This window comes from Oryza brachyantha, chromosome 2 (genome assembly GCF_000231095.2).
Source record: "Oryza brachyantha chromosome 2, ObraRS2, whole genome shotgun sequence".
Taxonomy (NCBI): domain Eukaryota; kingdom Viridiplantae; phylum Streptophyta; class Magnoliopsida; order Poales; family Poaceae; genus Oryza; species Oryza brachyantha.
Genome location: NC_023164.2, coordinates 17,736,293 through 17,751,084, shown reverse-complemented (window position 1 = coordinate 17,751,084; position 14,792 = coordinate 17,736,293). Strand labels below are relative to the sequence as shown.

Below are 14,792 nucleotides of genomic sequence, written 5' to 3'. Positions count from 1 at the left end.
ATGTATGCACGCACGAATCCACCACACGTGGAAGAACCAGATCCTCCCGTACTACTACTACTACTCACGTCGCCGGCTCGCCGCTAGCTGCTGCCATGCACGAGACCGCACACAGCAGCTAGCTAGTAGCAGCAGCTAGCTGCGATGCGAGACCGCGAGATTACTGCTCGATCGTTACGTCGACCGATCAAGTCGCGCGCATTCACGTAACGCGCGCCGCGCCGGGGGAGCGAGAAATCGCGACGTCGCCGCCGCGGTGCCAGCCAGCCAGCCAGCGGCGCCGCGCGCGCCCGCGTGCGTCGTGGCCCAGAACAGAAGAGAGGTGACAACACAAGCGCGGCGCGGATCAGCGGCCCGGTCGGCGAAAGATCACGTACTGAGATGTTGTTTAGATTTTGAAAATTTTTGAAAGAATTGTAACATCAAATGTTTGTCTAGATGTCGGAAGTGATTTTCGGAAACGAATGGAAAAACGAATTTCACGACTAGTCTAGAAACCACGAGACGAATCTTTTGAGCCTAATTAATCCGTCATTAACACATGTTGGTTACTGCAGCACTTATGGCTATTTATGGGCTAATTAGGCTCAAAAGATTCATCCTAACATTTCTTCCATAACTGTACAATTAGTTTTTTGATTTATCTATGTTTAATACTTTATTTAGATATTAAAAAATTTGATGTGATATTTTTTTAAAAAAAATTTAAGAACTAAACAAGACCTGAGGTACACGCGCGCGCGGCGACAGATCGGGTGCAGGTACGTACGCGCGCGCGCGGTCTGATCGGTGGATGGATGGACGGATGCATGCGCGCTACTGGTAGTACTACAATTCGCTAGCTCCTATACGTAGCTAGCTGCACGCATGGATGCGTGCGTTTTCTCGCGGAAGGAAGGAAGGAAGGAGGGCTGGGATTCGGGACGCATGCATGCGCACGGACGCGGCTACCAAGGAAGATTTTGCACGCACCACGGACGGCAAAAGCCTACGTACACCACCACCACCACCGCGCAGTACTAGCCGTGTAGGGAGCCTGGGACGTACGTTTTGCCCAAACGAGCGAGCGAGTTGTGTGACACATCCATGTGCATCGAACCCGGCCTGCCACGCCTTTCCAAGAGGAGTAGCACGTGCTTCGTTTTGGGGTTGTGCTACCGCCTCTACTGCGACGCCGGCCGTTGCTTGTTCGCCGGTGCAATAACCAAAAGTTGTTGCGTCTCATTACTGCACGTGCGTGGGATGTGTACTACAGCCGGTTTGTTGGTTGGTTCCGGTAGGCAGGGCAGGCCGTTGTGGCCTTGTGGGGCGGACGGACGGACAGTACACGCGTGCACTCATCGAGTTTACGATAGAAAGTGGCAGTCGGTATAAGGTTGAAAACTTCAGACTTATATACACAAACATCTCTTCTCATTTCTGTTTATGCTTATAATTCAAAATATATACTTAAATTCATAGATAATTTTAGAGTTTTTTTTCTACCATACTTTATTTTCCATTTTGGCTTTTAAATTAATAAGAATATGTACGTAGAAAACTATTCACAAATTATTTTTTATTTGCAAATATTTCATTGGGTTTTTTTATAAAAAACCAAATAATCACCCCTTAATAAGAAAAACAAATATGAAAATAGAATTTTATCGAACTTTGTGTGATCGACAATGACTTTATGAAATAACTGAGTTGATAAACTTTGTGTGCACTAGACCCCCTTAATAGGTTTGTGTCAATCTCAATCCTGTCAACCTGTAAATGTGGTCGACGGGTCTCCCATCGACCCAACCTAATTTGGTATGACCGTATTTTTATAATTTTCAATATCCAATACTTATTTTTACGAGTTTTCAATTATAAGTGGTATTTTTTAAAGAAAAAACGTAAAACTTGACGTGCTAGAGCATTTCCAATAAGCTAGCCAAAATTTACTTGCTAAATGACTTTATGGTTAGCTAGTAAAAGAATTGACTAGTAACATTTCTAGTGCACATAGACTAGTATAATCTCACAGCCTATAGTTTTCTTATTGGATCCAATGTTAAGTGTGTGGAGGTAAATGATAGTAGCTAGGTAGGTTGGCTAACTAAACTTATCTATATAGCTCACCTATTTTGACTAGTAAATAGCAGGCGAGTCAAATGAATAGTTTCTTGAAGGTGTGCCTTTTTAATTAAGATCACACTTTATACAAACATTATATATTTTTACATCTATTCTTATAAACCAAAATTTTAATTTTTAATCTTAAATTTAAAGTTGATTTTGAAGGTTTTTCTATAATTTATTTTTAGCATTAGCTTTTAGATTGCCAAGAATACATATATGAAAGTTTTATTTATAAATTTGTATAAATTTTGTAGATACAACTTTCTATGGTAATATTTTGAAAGTGTATATTTTTCTACTACTTTCTCCATCTTAGAACGTGATGTATTCTATAAATGAATCTAGACAAATACTTTTTTTTTAACTTCCTAGACAAATACTTGTCGAGAGTCATCCATAGAATCCATTTGTGTTTAAGGATGAATGTACTAACATATTTTATATGTTAAATTTATTTATATGTACAAATTTTATGTATAAACTTTGTTTGTATAAAGATAAAATATATAAAAAATATATGTTGACGCACGCTCAATTATTCACCTACGAGACCAACCGCTGTGGGACGAGTTGTGTTGGGGTTCTGGAGTCTCCGAAGAGAGCTGCTTTTCTCTGTTGCCTTGGGCCGCTCTTACTGGACTCGTTAATCTCCAACAGCTACTAGAGGAAGGCCCAGGAAACGACCGTAAACCTGTGATTTTTGTTCGAGGAGACTAACCTGTGAAAATGTACATCCCAAACAAAACACTCTCCGAGAAGAAGGCTTTTAAACCAACAAACCATTATAAACTCATCTCTCCCCTGCCTTTCCTCTTTGCCAATCATAAGTACACCTTTTTGCAGAAAAAACATGGAAGGGATTCTTCGTGTTGAAAAAACCTGTCACTGTAGCTACACATACTACACAGTAATTCCGACGGCAAACACACGCTAGATGCTACCGTACGTCCGGGGCTGGATGATGATCATCGTCGCCACCACCATCATCATCATACGGGCGGCGGGGGAAGATCCAGCAGGAGCCAGAACCCGACGCAGCCGTCGGAGTTGAGGTTCTCCTGGATGGCCAGGAAGTGCAGGCCACCGCAGGCCTTCTTCGCCGCCTCCCAGGCCTCGGCCTCCTGCGTCGTCGCGGCGCTCTTCTGGTACCCGGCGTACACGTACCTGGTCGACACACCCGCCGATAGGATCAGGTTCGCCCTGCCCGTGTCCACCTCCATTGAGCAGAGCTCTAGACCGTTCATCCAAGCTGCAAGCATTGAAGAACAGATATGAGCTTATTGATTCCAGTGCTTAAGTACGGCCATGAAAAAAAATTCAAGCAGTCAACCACTCGGGCATGTACTTGAATAGCATGAACCAATTCTCTTAGGCCTTGTTTAGTTCCCAAATTTTTTTTTCTAAAAACATCACATCGAATTTTTAGACACCTAAATAAAGCATTAAACATAGATGAATCAAAAAACTAATTGCACAGTTATGAAAGAAATCTTGAGACGAATCTTTTGAGCCTGATTAGCCCATGATTAGCCATAAGTGCTACAGTAACCAACACGTGCTAATGATGGATTAATTAGGCTCAAAAGATTCGTCTCGCGGTTTCTAGGCTAGCCGTGAAATTTGTTTTTTCATTCGTGTCCGAAAACCCCTTCCAACATCTGGTCAAACATTTGACGTGACACTTCTCCCATAAAATTTTCCAATCTAAACACCACCTTAGAACAATGACACTGCTTGTTAGGGTCTCATTATAGTTGTTTAAGATTAGCTGTCTTGAGAATGTACTTGATTGACCTTTTTTTTTCCTTGTGGAATATACTTTGTGGGAAATTAAGCTGAGTACGCTGAGAAAAATAGCTTCATGAGTCATGCTACCATAAAAACCGAGCAACAATGAGAACAGAGTATCATAACTGATACCAATCATGCTAAGAAATAATAACACAAACATATGCATTAACCATCCATTTGATTCTTGTAAGCCTCGTTATTTTTCCAAAGATGAAAATTATATTTGTCATTTCTTTCCTAGTGTCATTTTTCTCGAGACAAATAGATAGCTATCACGGTAGAGAAAAATTAGTCCGAAGATGGCCCGGCACTTGCCGCACTGACCGTTAAATTTTATGTGAAGTTTACGGTCAACTTTGAGCGTGTTGCAATGCCAAACTTGAACTCAATTCATTCAAGTTTCAGTAAAGATGCACCACACACTTGCCGTTCAGTTGAGCTCCTATACACCAGCCAGAGTACAGATCGAGCATTGGTCAATGGCCATGGAAGAAAACTTACCAGCTAGAGGCTTGGCTCGCGAAGATTCAACAGCAACCCCTGGAATCAAGGTGTTCTCGTCGAGCTCGAACCCGAGGAGGTCCAAATCGAGCCCCGCCCCGAATGCATACCTCCTCTCCAGCGACTCCACCTCCTCTCTCACAGCTGAACAATCACACAGCAATCCGAGACGATCAGCTCGCAACAAGAACAGGGTTCATCACAACTAGCGCAGGAGCAGCATCAATTCGGTTGGTAGGGATCGGGAGGTAATTTGGCACAGGAAAGAGGAGGAGGGCAGTGCACCGACCGGAGAAGGGGAGCTGCACGAACGCCCACTTGTCGCCGAAGAGGTTCTCCGGCAAGCTGGTGGGGAAGGGGTTGTCGAGAGTGAGCAGCGGCTTGGTGCCCGTTTGGAAGCCCGGGTGGCGGCTGTACACCGTCTCGTAGCGCTCCTCCAGCCACAGGAGGAGGGAGACGCAGCGGCGGCTGGGCACGGCCTTGACGCCGAGCTCGTTGCAGGCGCGGGTGATGATGGTCTGCATCTGCGACCGGAAGAAGCGGGCGCGGTCGGGGAGGGGCACGCCGAGGGAGGAGGCGACGGAGGCGAGCGCGTCGCGGAGCGTGACGCTGTTGATGGAGGTGTTGGGGAAGAAGCGGGTGAACTGGAGGGACAGCGTCGCGTCGCACACCACCAGCTCCCACACCTTCTTCCCGCGGGCGTCCAGGATGGGGCGGGAGCAGAAGTCCAGCTCCCACTCCCGGATCCCCTCCGCCTCCGCCTCCGGGTCCAGGTAGCACACCTCCGCCAGCGGGTCCACCTCCTCGCTGCCGTCCTCCTCCTCCTCCCCCTCCTCATACTCCTCGGCGTCGCTCTTGGGCCCCTCCTCGTCGGCGATGTCGGCGGCGGTGGAGCTCTCGGAGGAGACGGACCGGCACCGGCACGCCCGCGACGGCGTGGCGGCGGCGACCGTGCGGCAGCAATGGGCGGCCGGCGGGATCGCGCGCGCGGAGAAGGAGGCGCAGCTGGGCTTGGAGAGGAGCAGGCTCCGGCGCAGCGCGAGGACGTGCCCGGCGACGATGGCGGTGGCGGTCGTCATGGGGAGGGCGCGCGCCCACGGCCACACGCAGAAGCTAACGTTGGTGGTGGTGCCGCGGGCACGCTCTCTCTCGCGCAGCAGCCAACCAAACACGGGATCTTTTCTTCCCGCCTTTTCCGTGGGCCGGCCTAAGCCCACGTAGGCCCATACCACCACCGCGACCTGGATAACCACGACGCCGAGAGGAAAAAAAGGAAGAGGAGAGGAATTGGGAAAAATTAGAGGTGGAAAACGACGGCTTCTCGAGTCCATAGAAAGAGGAGAGGAGAGGGGAGGAGAGGAGAGAGGCGGTGGTGGGAAGCAAGAATGGCGTGCTCTCCGCGTGTTTTCCTCTGGCCGTCGGCTGCTGCTGCTGCTGCTCCTCCTCCTCCTCCAGCTGCTGCTGCTTCTTCCTCCTCTCCGTTCCTCTCGACGGGGCTTGTGTGCTCGGCTCCGTCCACGTCCAGGCAAGCGTTTCTTTCTCGGTGAGATGGTGTCCCCCATTGATCCACTCTTGGTCGTCCATGCTTGAGTTCTTGGTCACCCATTTCGTTTTCTCGGTGCGTAATAATTCATAGCTCTCCAAAGCGCAAGGTAAGGTGTGCTCCGTGACGTCAGTTCGTGTGTCCAGTAAGTTTGGGAGGTTGTTGTGGTGGTTAGTCCACAGGAAAATCATTTGCCGTCAGTTGTTGGTGTGTTCCAACTCCTCTGCAATTCGAATGGATTTAGCATCATGCCATAAACTGTAGCACATTTTGAAAATATTTGGCAAGATTAGTTGACAATTATCTGTCACTAGTCCAGAATTACTCTTGGTAACAGAAGAATACTGTTTTTTCTGTAACGTCAAACAATTCACCTTGACCTTATGAGCTGGCCCCAGTAGTCAAACTACTATGAAAATTACTGTTATTTGCCTACAGCTCTTTCTTTGATTTAGTTTAGAGCACATGAATAGTATTTTCACCAAGTTAGCTGATGCCCAATTTTGTGTTTTTTTTTTCTTGCATAGATGGACTGTCGTATACAAGCAGCCAGGGCATACAGTCTATCGAAGGAGCCACGTGCAAAGCTTCCTCGCTTTTGCCAGTGCAGATGTATGATTCAGGATTTCTCTGTCGTTTTTTTTTTAATTTTGGGGTTTGAATGTGCTCTGGATTCGTTAGGTCTATCCAAAGTATAATTACAGCGTGTTATGCTTTTGAGTTCGAACATTATCTTGGTAACTTCAAGTGTTCTACAGGAGCATGACGTTTTATTAGTAGAGTATGAGAAGGTGCTATATCACTCTAGAATTTCTGCAGAAAGATTTTCGTATTTTTAGCTATAGAGTATTCAGGATTCCTTCACAAAAAATACACAGTATTCTTTTGCTTTAATACTTTGTCATTATTGTTTGGTAGCTAAGAGGCTGAGTCCAAATGAACCAGGCATCAGGAGGCAAAAGAAGTTCTGGTGATAATGTGGTAATGGTTGATCCACTGGAAGCTAAGCGCATAGCAGCTCAACAGATGCAAGAAATTCGGGCCAGAGAAAAGATGAAGGTGCAGTTCTGTAATGTACTTCCATATTTCCTACTAGACCGTGTCTCCTGTAAAGGTCAAAATGTTCTTAAACCTTCCGTAAATCAAATTAATAACAACACGCCCTTTTTTCAACACTTAATTCTTAGAGCTGGATGCAGAGATTGACTTTTCCGTAGTCATATAAGGCTCTTAGCTTTATTATTGATCTGTGCGACCCTATCTACTTTTTGCTGCTCCTGATCTTTGTTTACTACTGTTTATTGACCAAAATGTGGCAGTGTGTTCTGTTTTCTGTAATTAAGGATCCTAAACTAATTAAAGAACCATTAGCTGCGGTGATGTTCGCGTGAACCAAAGTTGTTTTCGCAATCTGCAAGGTTTCTTTGCTGTATAGATACAAAATTTATTTTCAAATATGTAATTGCTTGTCATGGCATTCTGTGATTATTGAGAAAAGCTATCAAGGGCTACTGTCTAAAATCCTTATGTGCTGCACTTATTGCTAGTTTACATGTATGTGTTTTTAGGTTCACTAGGTACTTTCTCCTTGAACAAATGACATTTTTTTGTCATTATCATAGATCACTCCATGTTTCTTACTGGAGAACTCTTTTGTTTGTCTTCAGTATCTATATTGGCATGCCGATGCTTTCTTGATTATCTTTTCAACATTGTCATATTATAGTCGTCTCTTGTCTGTTATGCAGAGACGTCGTCAGGCTGAAGCCATTAATGGTGCATTGGCAATGATAGGACTGACTGTAGGGTTGGTAGTGGAAGGTCAAACAGGAAAGGGTATCTTGGCACAGGTACTTTATCTGAATATAAAGAAGGAATAGCATCTTAGTAATCATAAGTCAGAACTCACAACAAATTGTCATGATACTGTAAATAAAATATTATAATTACCAATCTACAATAAGTCCATCACATTAATAATCATCTACACTTTCATTCCTGCAGCTAGCTGGATATTTCGCGGCTTTGTCTAGTTTATTGGGGCAATAGCAGATCGTCATGAGTTTCCTTTTCTTTTAACTTCCTCAACCAGGAAAGCTTTTGTCAGAATCGCATTTGCTGGATCAGACCAGTTTGTTTATGGTTAATCCTTCCTGGATTTACAATAACATGCAGATTTGCAGGTCTATTGACAATCAATTGGATTGGTTTGGCAACTGTCCCCAGAATTCATACACGGTGTGTCAAGTTAATACATTGTATACCCCCACAAAAATGAAATTAATACAATGTATTCATATTCTTTTCCATGTACTCAACAACTTATGAATATGATGATAATGTAAAGCAACTGAAGAGTAGTTCAATTCGTGATTCATATATGACAATATTGAAAACAGAAGCCCTTTTTTTCTGCTTTTTTTTAAAAAATTTGAAACTTTGAATTTGGAGTGGAGAAGGTTATGCTTGTTTTGTGTGGTGTCCAGAACAGAAGTCAGAAGCGAAAGTTCAAAGTGTTGCTCGAAGTCGATAGTCGAGAACATATTTTTGGTGACTCAAGCATAAATTTGGTTTCTCATGTCACTGGTTCTGCTTGGTTTTTGTTAATTTAGATCAGTGGATGTAAAGCTTTATTTATCCTTAGGTCTTATTATACAGGTTCTAAAACACATTCTCTCTTAGAACTACTCTCTTCGTTTGAGAATGTATAGTGTTTTAGTTTTATTCTGAGTTAACCTTTTTTAACTTTAACTATGTATATAGAAAAATAATTAACATATGCAATACCAATATAGTATCAAGAAGACATATTTTATGATATATTTTAATGATACTAATTTAATATTGCAGATGTTGGTGTGATTTTCTATGAACTTGGTTAAAGATAAAAAAAGTTTGACTTAATATAAATCTAAACACCTTATCTTCTAAACCTGGAAAAGAAGGGAATGCCATCTTACACTATGTTAGCATGGAGGGCTAAAGCAGAAAAATACTCCCAAGCTGGTAAACTGTTTGCTCTCAATTTCTTGAGTAAATTTATAAAACTACATATACTTTAATTTAATTATCCTAAAATTACATATTCAGGTTATGTATCACAAAACTACTACTTAGAATTAAACTTATCACGAAATCACATATTTTAGCCTAAATTTACAATCATAAAAGTACACATTTTAGAATTTAAATCCCTATTACTGTCGTTGTCTTGGAGTTATAAACATTGTAGTTATGTAATAGAATTAACACCAAAACCATAGTCTTGTGATAATTTTGCTACTAAGTTTGAAGTTTCATGACACTCAATATGAAATCTATAGTTTTACGATAAATTTGATGCTAAATATCTAGTCCCATGATACAACAGCATAAATATGTAGCTTTCATAGTTTGATTAAAGTAATTATAGTTCTATAAAATTTACTTGAATTTCTTTTTGGTGCTCAGGCCTTTTTTTTTTTGAAAAACCTTTTTGGTGCTCAGGCCTTGTTTGAGTAGCTTCTAGTAGTTATGGTTTCTCACAAAATCTCCAACAGTCGGAACCTCCTTTAAATATCATTCACATTCTGATAATCTACGTAGAATCCATAAAATAAATTATATGCAAGAAACTAAAAGCTCAGTATTTTTTTTAAAAAAAATATCAGCTGGTTTTCTTACTAGTTGCTTCTAAACTTTTAATATATTCATTTCAAACTAAAAGCATTTATAGGTTGTTTAGCTCGTATTAAAGAGATGACAAAGATTCCTTTTAGTTAATTATGTAGTCATTTTTTGAATTTTGAATTGATTATATTTCCTTTTAAACATATAATTGGCATTAAAATTACTAAAATAATCGAAATCATAAAAATCAATATAAATATACTTATATTATAACAAACTTGAATGATAGAAATGATTATACCGTAGAACAGAGGCAGCAAGCTCTATATACTGTTACGGTGCAGCCGAAGTATACTGTCGTGAAGTAAAAATCCGACGGTGTCCACACAACGTACGGATCACGATGCAAGGGCAACGGTTGAAAACCCAAAAGAAACAGCCGCGATGAAGTTGAGCTCGAATTCCGTAAATGCCCCTGCCCCCAATCCGTGTCAACCCGCTCCGCCTCCGCCTGCTATTACACTCTCCTCCGCCCTTCCGCCCCCCTCCCCCTTCCCCCGCTCGCTCGCGGCTCGAGCTTAAAACCCTAGAGCCGCTCCTCGCCTACCCCGAATCCCAAATCCTCTCCGCCAAGGCCGACCCCCCCGCCCGTAAAGGCAAGTATTGCTCAGATCCCGTGCTTCTTCTGGTTCATAGGCTGGTGTGTATCGCTTTTGCGCCCCCCTTTTCTGGCCGAAAACGCGAGGAATTTCCGGGCTCCCTTTTCTTTTCCCTCTTCTCTTTTGGTTTGATGGAGTTTGGTGGTTCTTGCTGCTTTCCGTGCGCGGTGGAGTAGGGGGGGGGGGTACTGAGCGATTTGTGATTGGGTTGTTTGTGCTGAATCTCGAATCTTGCAGGGTCGAGCGCGCTCATGGCTCGCGTGTATGTCGGCAACTTGGATCCGCGCGTGACGGCGCGGGAGATCGAGGACGAGTTCCGCGTGTTTGGGGTTCTGAGGAGGTATGGACTCTGCCAACTCTAAGCTTAGGGCTTCTTTTTTTTTCCCCTTTCCCGCTGAGCTGTGTATACTTAGTTAATGTGCCTGCTTGTTCATTTGCTTGCTTAGCAGTTTGTATGGAATTTGGATGTTAGTCAATCTTGTGATTTTGAACATTGGAATGCTGTAGCTTTACAATTTGCGTTTAAGTGGTTAGTATTAGTTCGAGATGATTTGTATTGTGCTTTTATTGGGCCAAAGTTAAATCATTGGCATATGTGAGGTTGGGAGCTTGGTGTAATGCAGGTTTACTGGATGAAAGTGATTCATTTATATATAAATAAGCCTGACCACTTATTGTTATACACTTGAGTGCTTCTCTGTTCTACTGGTGGATTGGTATATTTTGTATGTCATACCACATACTGTGTGATATAATGTTCTTATTATGCTAGAAAGTGCTAGCTGAACTTGAAGAGTAACCGAGTTTGCAACTAACAATAACATATGCAGCGGCAGATCAAGTGAAGTTATGATGTGCTAACAATGTGATGCAGCATTTATTCTGAAGTATATACAATAAAGTTATGATATCCTTTTGTCTGTCAGTTTATGCCTGAACTTCTGTTGACCAGCTCCATCTCAATATTATGAATTTCTTTTTTCTGCTATTGTAAAGAGTTATCACCTATCTCATTCATTGAACCAGCCAGTGGCGAGCGGTGGCATGCTTGTATCACTGTTTCTTGTATCTGCATGCCAAAGGGTTATGTTGAAGGGTGAAGGGTGAAGGCTGTTGATGTTCATATGGAGTAGTCACAATTTGAATGACATAGGGTAGTTTTGTTTGTGTTAATTTTTTTATTGCTGATTTCTGTTGATTAGAATATTAAGATATTTTCTTCAGAACCATCGAATATATGTTAGTGTGTTACTGAATGTTAATAATGCTAATAATATTCAATAGTCTATATTCTGTAGTAATGATTTCTTAACTATGCTTTTAAATGAGATTATTCGATGAATCCACTTTCAACTAAGTTGTTTTTTTTTCCTTATGCAGTGTATGGGTTGCTAGAAAACCACCAGGGTTTGCCTTTATTGACTTCGATGACCGCAGGGATGCACAAGATGCAATTCGTGATTTAGATGGTAATAAGCATAGATATTTCTCCTGATAGTTCATACAAGATAGTTTCATGTTATATACTTCTCTAATGAGTGATCTATTTCAATTTCTGATTACATGGTCTTGTCGTTAAAATATCTGTTACATCATTTTCTTTATTCAAGTGATTTTCCAACAGTCCATATCTTGATTATAGTATAAATTAAATATCTGAATCATAATTCAAGCAACTTATAAATTTAGTTTGAACAAACAAGAAAATAAATAATTTATAGAAAAGTACCTTTTGCCCAAACATCTCTCTCATACTTATAACGTATCACCATGAGTTCATCTCCCTATCTGTAAACTGGTCTGTCTAAGAAGAAAGTTTTGAAAATAATACATGGGGCAGATTGCATAGTTTCATCAATTCTGGACCTTAGTTGATCAATTCCAGTTCACTCTTATGAACTCTAAATTCTGGAACCTTGCATTGGTAGCAACTAAGGACCATTTTTAACCTAACTGGGCCCCTTTTTTTGGTTTGGTGATATCAGTAAATCGAGGCCCCATTTTGACACTTTATATATTTTTAACGAAAATTTAACATTTATATTGTTCTGACACATTGTGATTTACATATATTGCTGCAAGTGCGTCATGCCCATGTCATGACGAGTTAACAAACTTGATAGATACATGACAACTGTTTTTTTGCTGTGGCTTCTAGTTAGAGTTGTGCATATGTTAACTTTGTACCTTACTACCTTAAACTGTGATATCATTATATAATTTTTTATACTTGACCAAGATATTTCTTTTACCTTTCCATTGATGTTTACATTTCAACCTACTTCTATGCTTTAGCTATTAGCATATTATAGAGTTACTTACAAATTTAAACAGTTTATGAATTCCACTTCCACTCACAATTATTCTGCTGATATGGGATGCGCTTATAGGCAAGAATGGATGGAGGGTTGAGCTGTCAACCAAAGCTGGAAGTGGCCGTGGCCGAGATCGTTCTAGTGGTTCCGACATGAAGTGCTATGAATGTGGTGAACCTGGTCACTTTGCACGTGAATGCCGCTTACGAATTGGTTCTGGAGGCCTGGGCAGTGGAAGGCGCCGTAGCCGTAGCCGTAGCCGGAGCCGGAGTCCAAGGTACCGCAGTCGTAGCCGCAGCCGCAGTCCAAGATACCGGAGGAGCCCAAGCTATGGTAGAAGGTAATGTAAAGTGATTGTCTTCAAATAGGCTCTGTAGATATGGCAAAATGATTTGTTGGCATCCTAGATTCTTTCTTGGTGGCCAGCCAAGTTGCTGCTAAATTTGCAGTTTTGCATACCATGATACCAACTTACAAAATGGCTGAGCTACCCCTCATATCCACTGATTCAAATACTGTGAAATGGAGAATATAAAAGTCATGCTTACATAACAAGCTTGAAGTACAACAAAAGATATAGGGTTAATTAGTATCCCAAGGGATAGTATCCTGTAAACCTTTACTTTTTTTGTTAAAATATAATTTGCCACATTGATCAGCTTTGTCCTCACATGTCAGTTCAATTTCAAATTTGGGGCTGTGCTACCTAAGATGTATATATAACTCAAAGGCTGGCAATAACTATTAAGATAACTAATGTTTATGTTTGTAGGTTGTTAATTGTTACTGCTTTGTAAGCATTTTATGGGTTGATTCAACACGACATCAGTAAATTAATTAGAATAAATTTCAGAAAATCACAGGTTTGAGGCATTCATAACACAAAACCCCAGTTTTTGCAATTTGTTTCAAGTAACCACAGGTTTTGGGGCAAAATGTTTCACAACACCACGCATCCGTACCTAAATCATTTGTTTGGCTATTACACTTATACATAATACATGTATCAAAAAATATGTTGAATTTTCTAACATTGGTCACTTTCTAAACAAACATGGTTGCTGGTTATGTAGTTTGGGTTTATGTATTTTGTTTGCTGCTGCCAACTTTTGCATCTTAATCTTTTTCCTTCATGAATTGAGGGAGTTCGGAAGGAAATAGAGTAGAGGGTATAGGCATGTGTATTTTTCCACATCTAATGTGACTATATGCTTGCGAATACTGTTTATTATAGTGAAATATAAGTATTTTGCATAATTATGAGGTTTTGTGAAACATTTTGCCCCAAAACCTGTGGTTCCTTGGAACAAAATGCAAAAATTGGGGTTCTGTATTATAGATGCCCCAAAACATGTGGTTTTATGAAATTTGCTCAATTAAGGCAAACATGATAAACGTCTTGATTGACGGATTTTGTAGTTGTGATTGTCACATATTTTACTCAAAACAAATAGTCCCACCACTGCTACCGTGTTGCCTCTTATATGCACTTTAGCAACTATTTTCTATGATTACTGCAATTTTGTTTTGTCTTTTTACAAGAAGCCAATGTTTGTTTTAGGAGCTACAGCCCACGGGATCGTTCTCCAAAGAGACGCAGCTACAGCAGGTCACCACCACCACCTCGTGCGCGAAGCTACAGCAGATCACCCCCGCCTCCTCGTGAGCGAAGCTACAGCAGATCACCAGCAGCACCGCCGGCCAACCGTGAGGAGTCCCCCTACGCTAATAATGCGTGAGAGATTAGTTCGAATTTGCTGGAAATGTTAGGGGGGGCGCAGTATGTTATGTTTTTGTAAGCGCTTGTGTAACTCTTGAAAATTTATAGGAAGGATTATGTTCTTCGGAAGCATTTGTGTGCCCTTTTGGGAAAAACCCCGCTGCTGATACAATTGTTGAAGCAGAGAAGCCTAGCGTTTTGGTCGACTGTATGACTGAGAGAACTCATGTAGTCCGTAAGACTGTTTTGTACTATTAGATTTTATTATACATTGCAGGAATATTTGTGCTAAATAATATTATTGTTAAGCAATGCCTTTTGTAGGTGTCGCACTGCTGCTTAATTTCAGAGCATTTACAAGCTACGGCAGCAACACGCTGTGCCAATCACTGCATCTGGACGCGCCGGCCCGCCACCTTTTCCAGGTTCATAGCCCCATTCTTTTTCTGGAGCAGATCATACAGCATTCACTGTACCACGCATCGCGCCATTGCCATAATCACATGCACTACACGAAAAACGGCACTTCACATGGCTTTCCCCCC

The 14,792-nt window shown here is 41.7% G+C and overlaps 3 protein-coding genes across 4 annotated transcripts; 2 read left to right on the top strand and 1 right to left on the bottom strand.

Annotated features, from left to right (window-relative positions):
- Positions 1-2,798: 2,798 nt before the first annotated feature.
- LOC102703750 (protein TAB2 homolog, chloroplastic) lies at positions 2,799-5,573 on the bottom strand. The gene is made up of 3 exons (XM_015833464.2): positions 4,691-5,573; positions 4,402-4,545; positions 2,799-3,358 (listed from the first exon to the last, which is right to left on the bottom strand). The coding sequence occupies exons 1-3, from the start codon at positions 5,478-5,480 to the stop codon at positions 3,099-3,101; spliced, it is 1,194 nt and encodes a 397-aa protein (XP_015688950.2). The 5' UTR covers positions 5,481-5,573; the 3' UTR covers positions 2,799-3,098.
- Positions 5,574-5,675: 102 nt separating this feature from the next.
- On the top strand, positions 5,676-8,246 carry LOC102703459. The gene is made up of 5 exons (XM_006647430.2): positions 5,676-5,926; positions 6,472-6,556; positions 6,890-7,003; positions 7,693-7,794; positions 7,949-8,246. The coding sequence occupies exons 1-5, from the start codon at positions 5,787-5,789 to the stop codon at positions 7,991-7,993; spliced, it is 486 nt and encodes a 161-aa protein (XP_006647493.1). The 5' UTR covers positions 5,676-5,786; the 3' UTR covers positions 7,994-8,246.
- Positions 8,247-10,091: 1,845 nt separating this feature from the next.
- LOC102702819 (serine/arginine-rich splicing factor RSZ23) lies at positions 10,092-14,570 on the top strand. 2 transcript variants are annotated; one of them, XM_006647428.3, is made up of 5 exons: positions 10,092-10,209; positions 10,450-10,552; positions 11,593-11,681; positions 12,603-12,867; positions 14,098-14,570. In XM_006647428.3, the coding sequence occupies exons 2-5, from the start codon at positions 10,464-10,466 to the stop codon at positions 14,264-14,266; spliced, it is 612 nt and encodes a 203-aa protein (XP_006647491.1). In that variant the 5' UTR covers positions 10,092-10,209; positions 10,450-10,463; the 3' UTR covers positions 14,267-14,570. The 2 variants fall into 2 exon arrangements, with proteins under 2 accessions (XP_006647491.1, XP_006647490.1); XM_006647427.3 differs by having other exon boundaries at positions 14,089-14,570.
- The last annotated feature ends 222 nt before the right edge of the window (positions 14,571-14,792 follow it).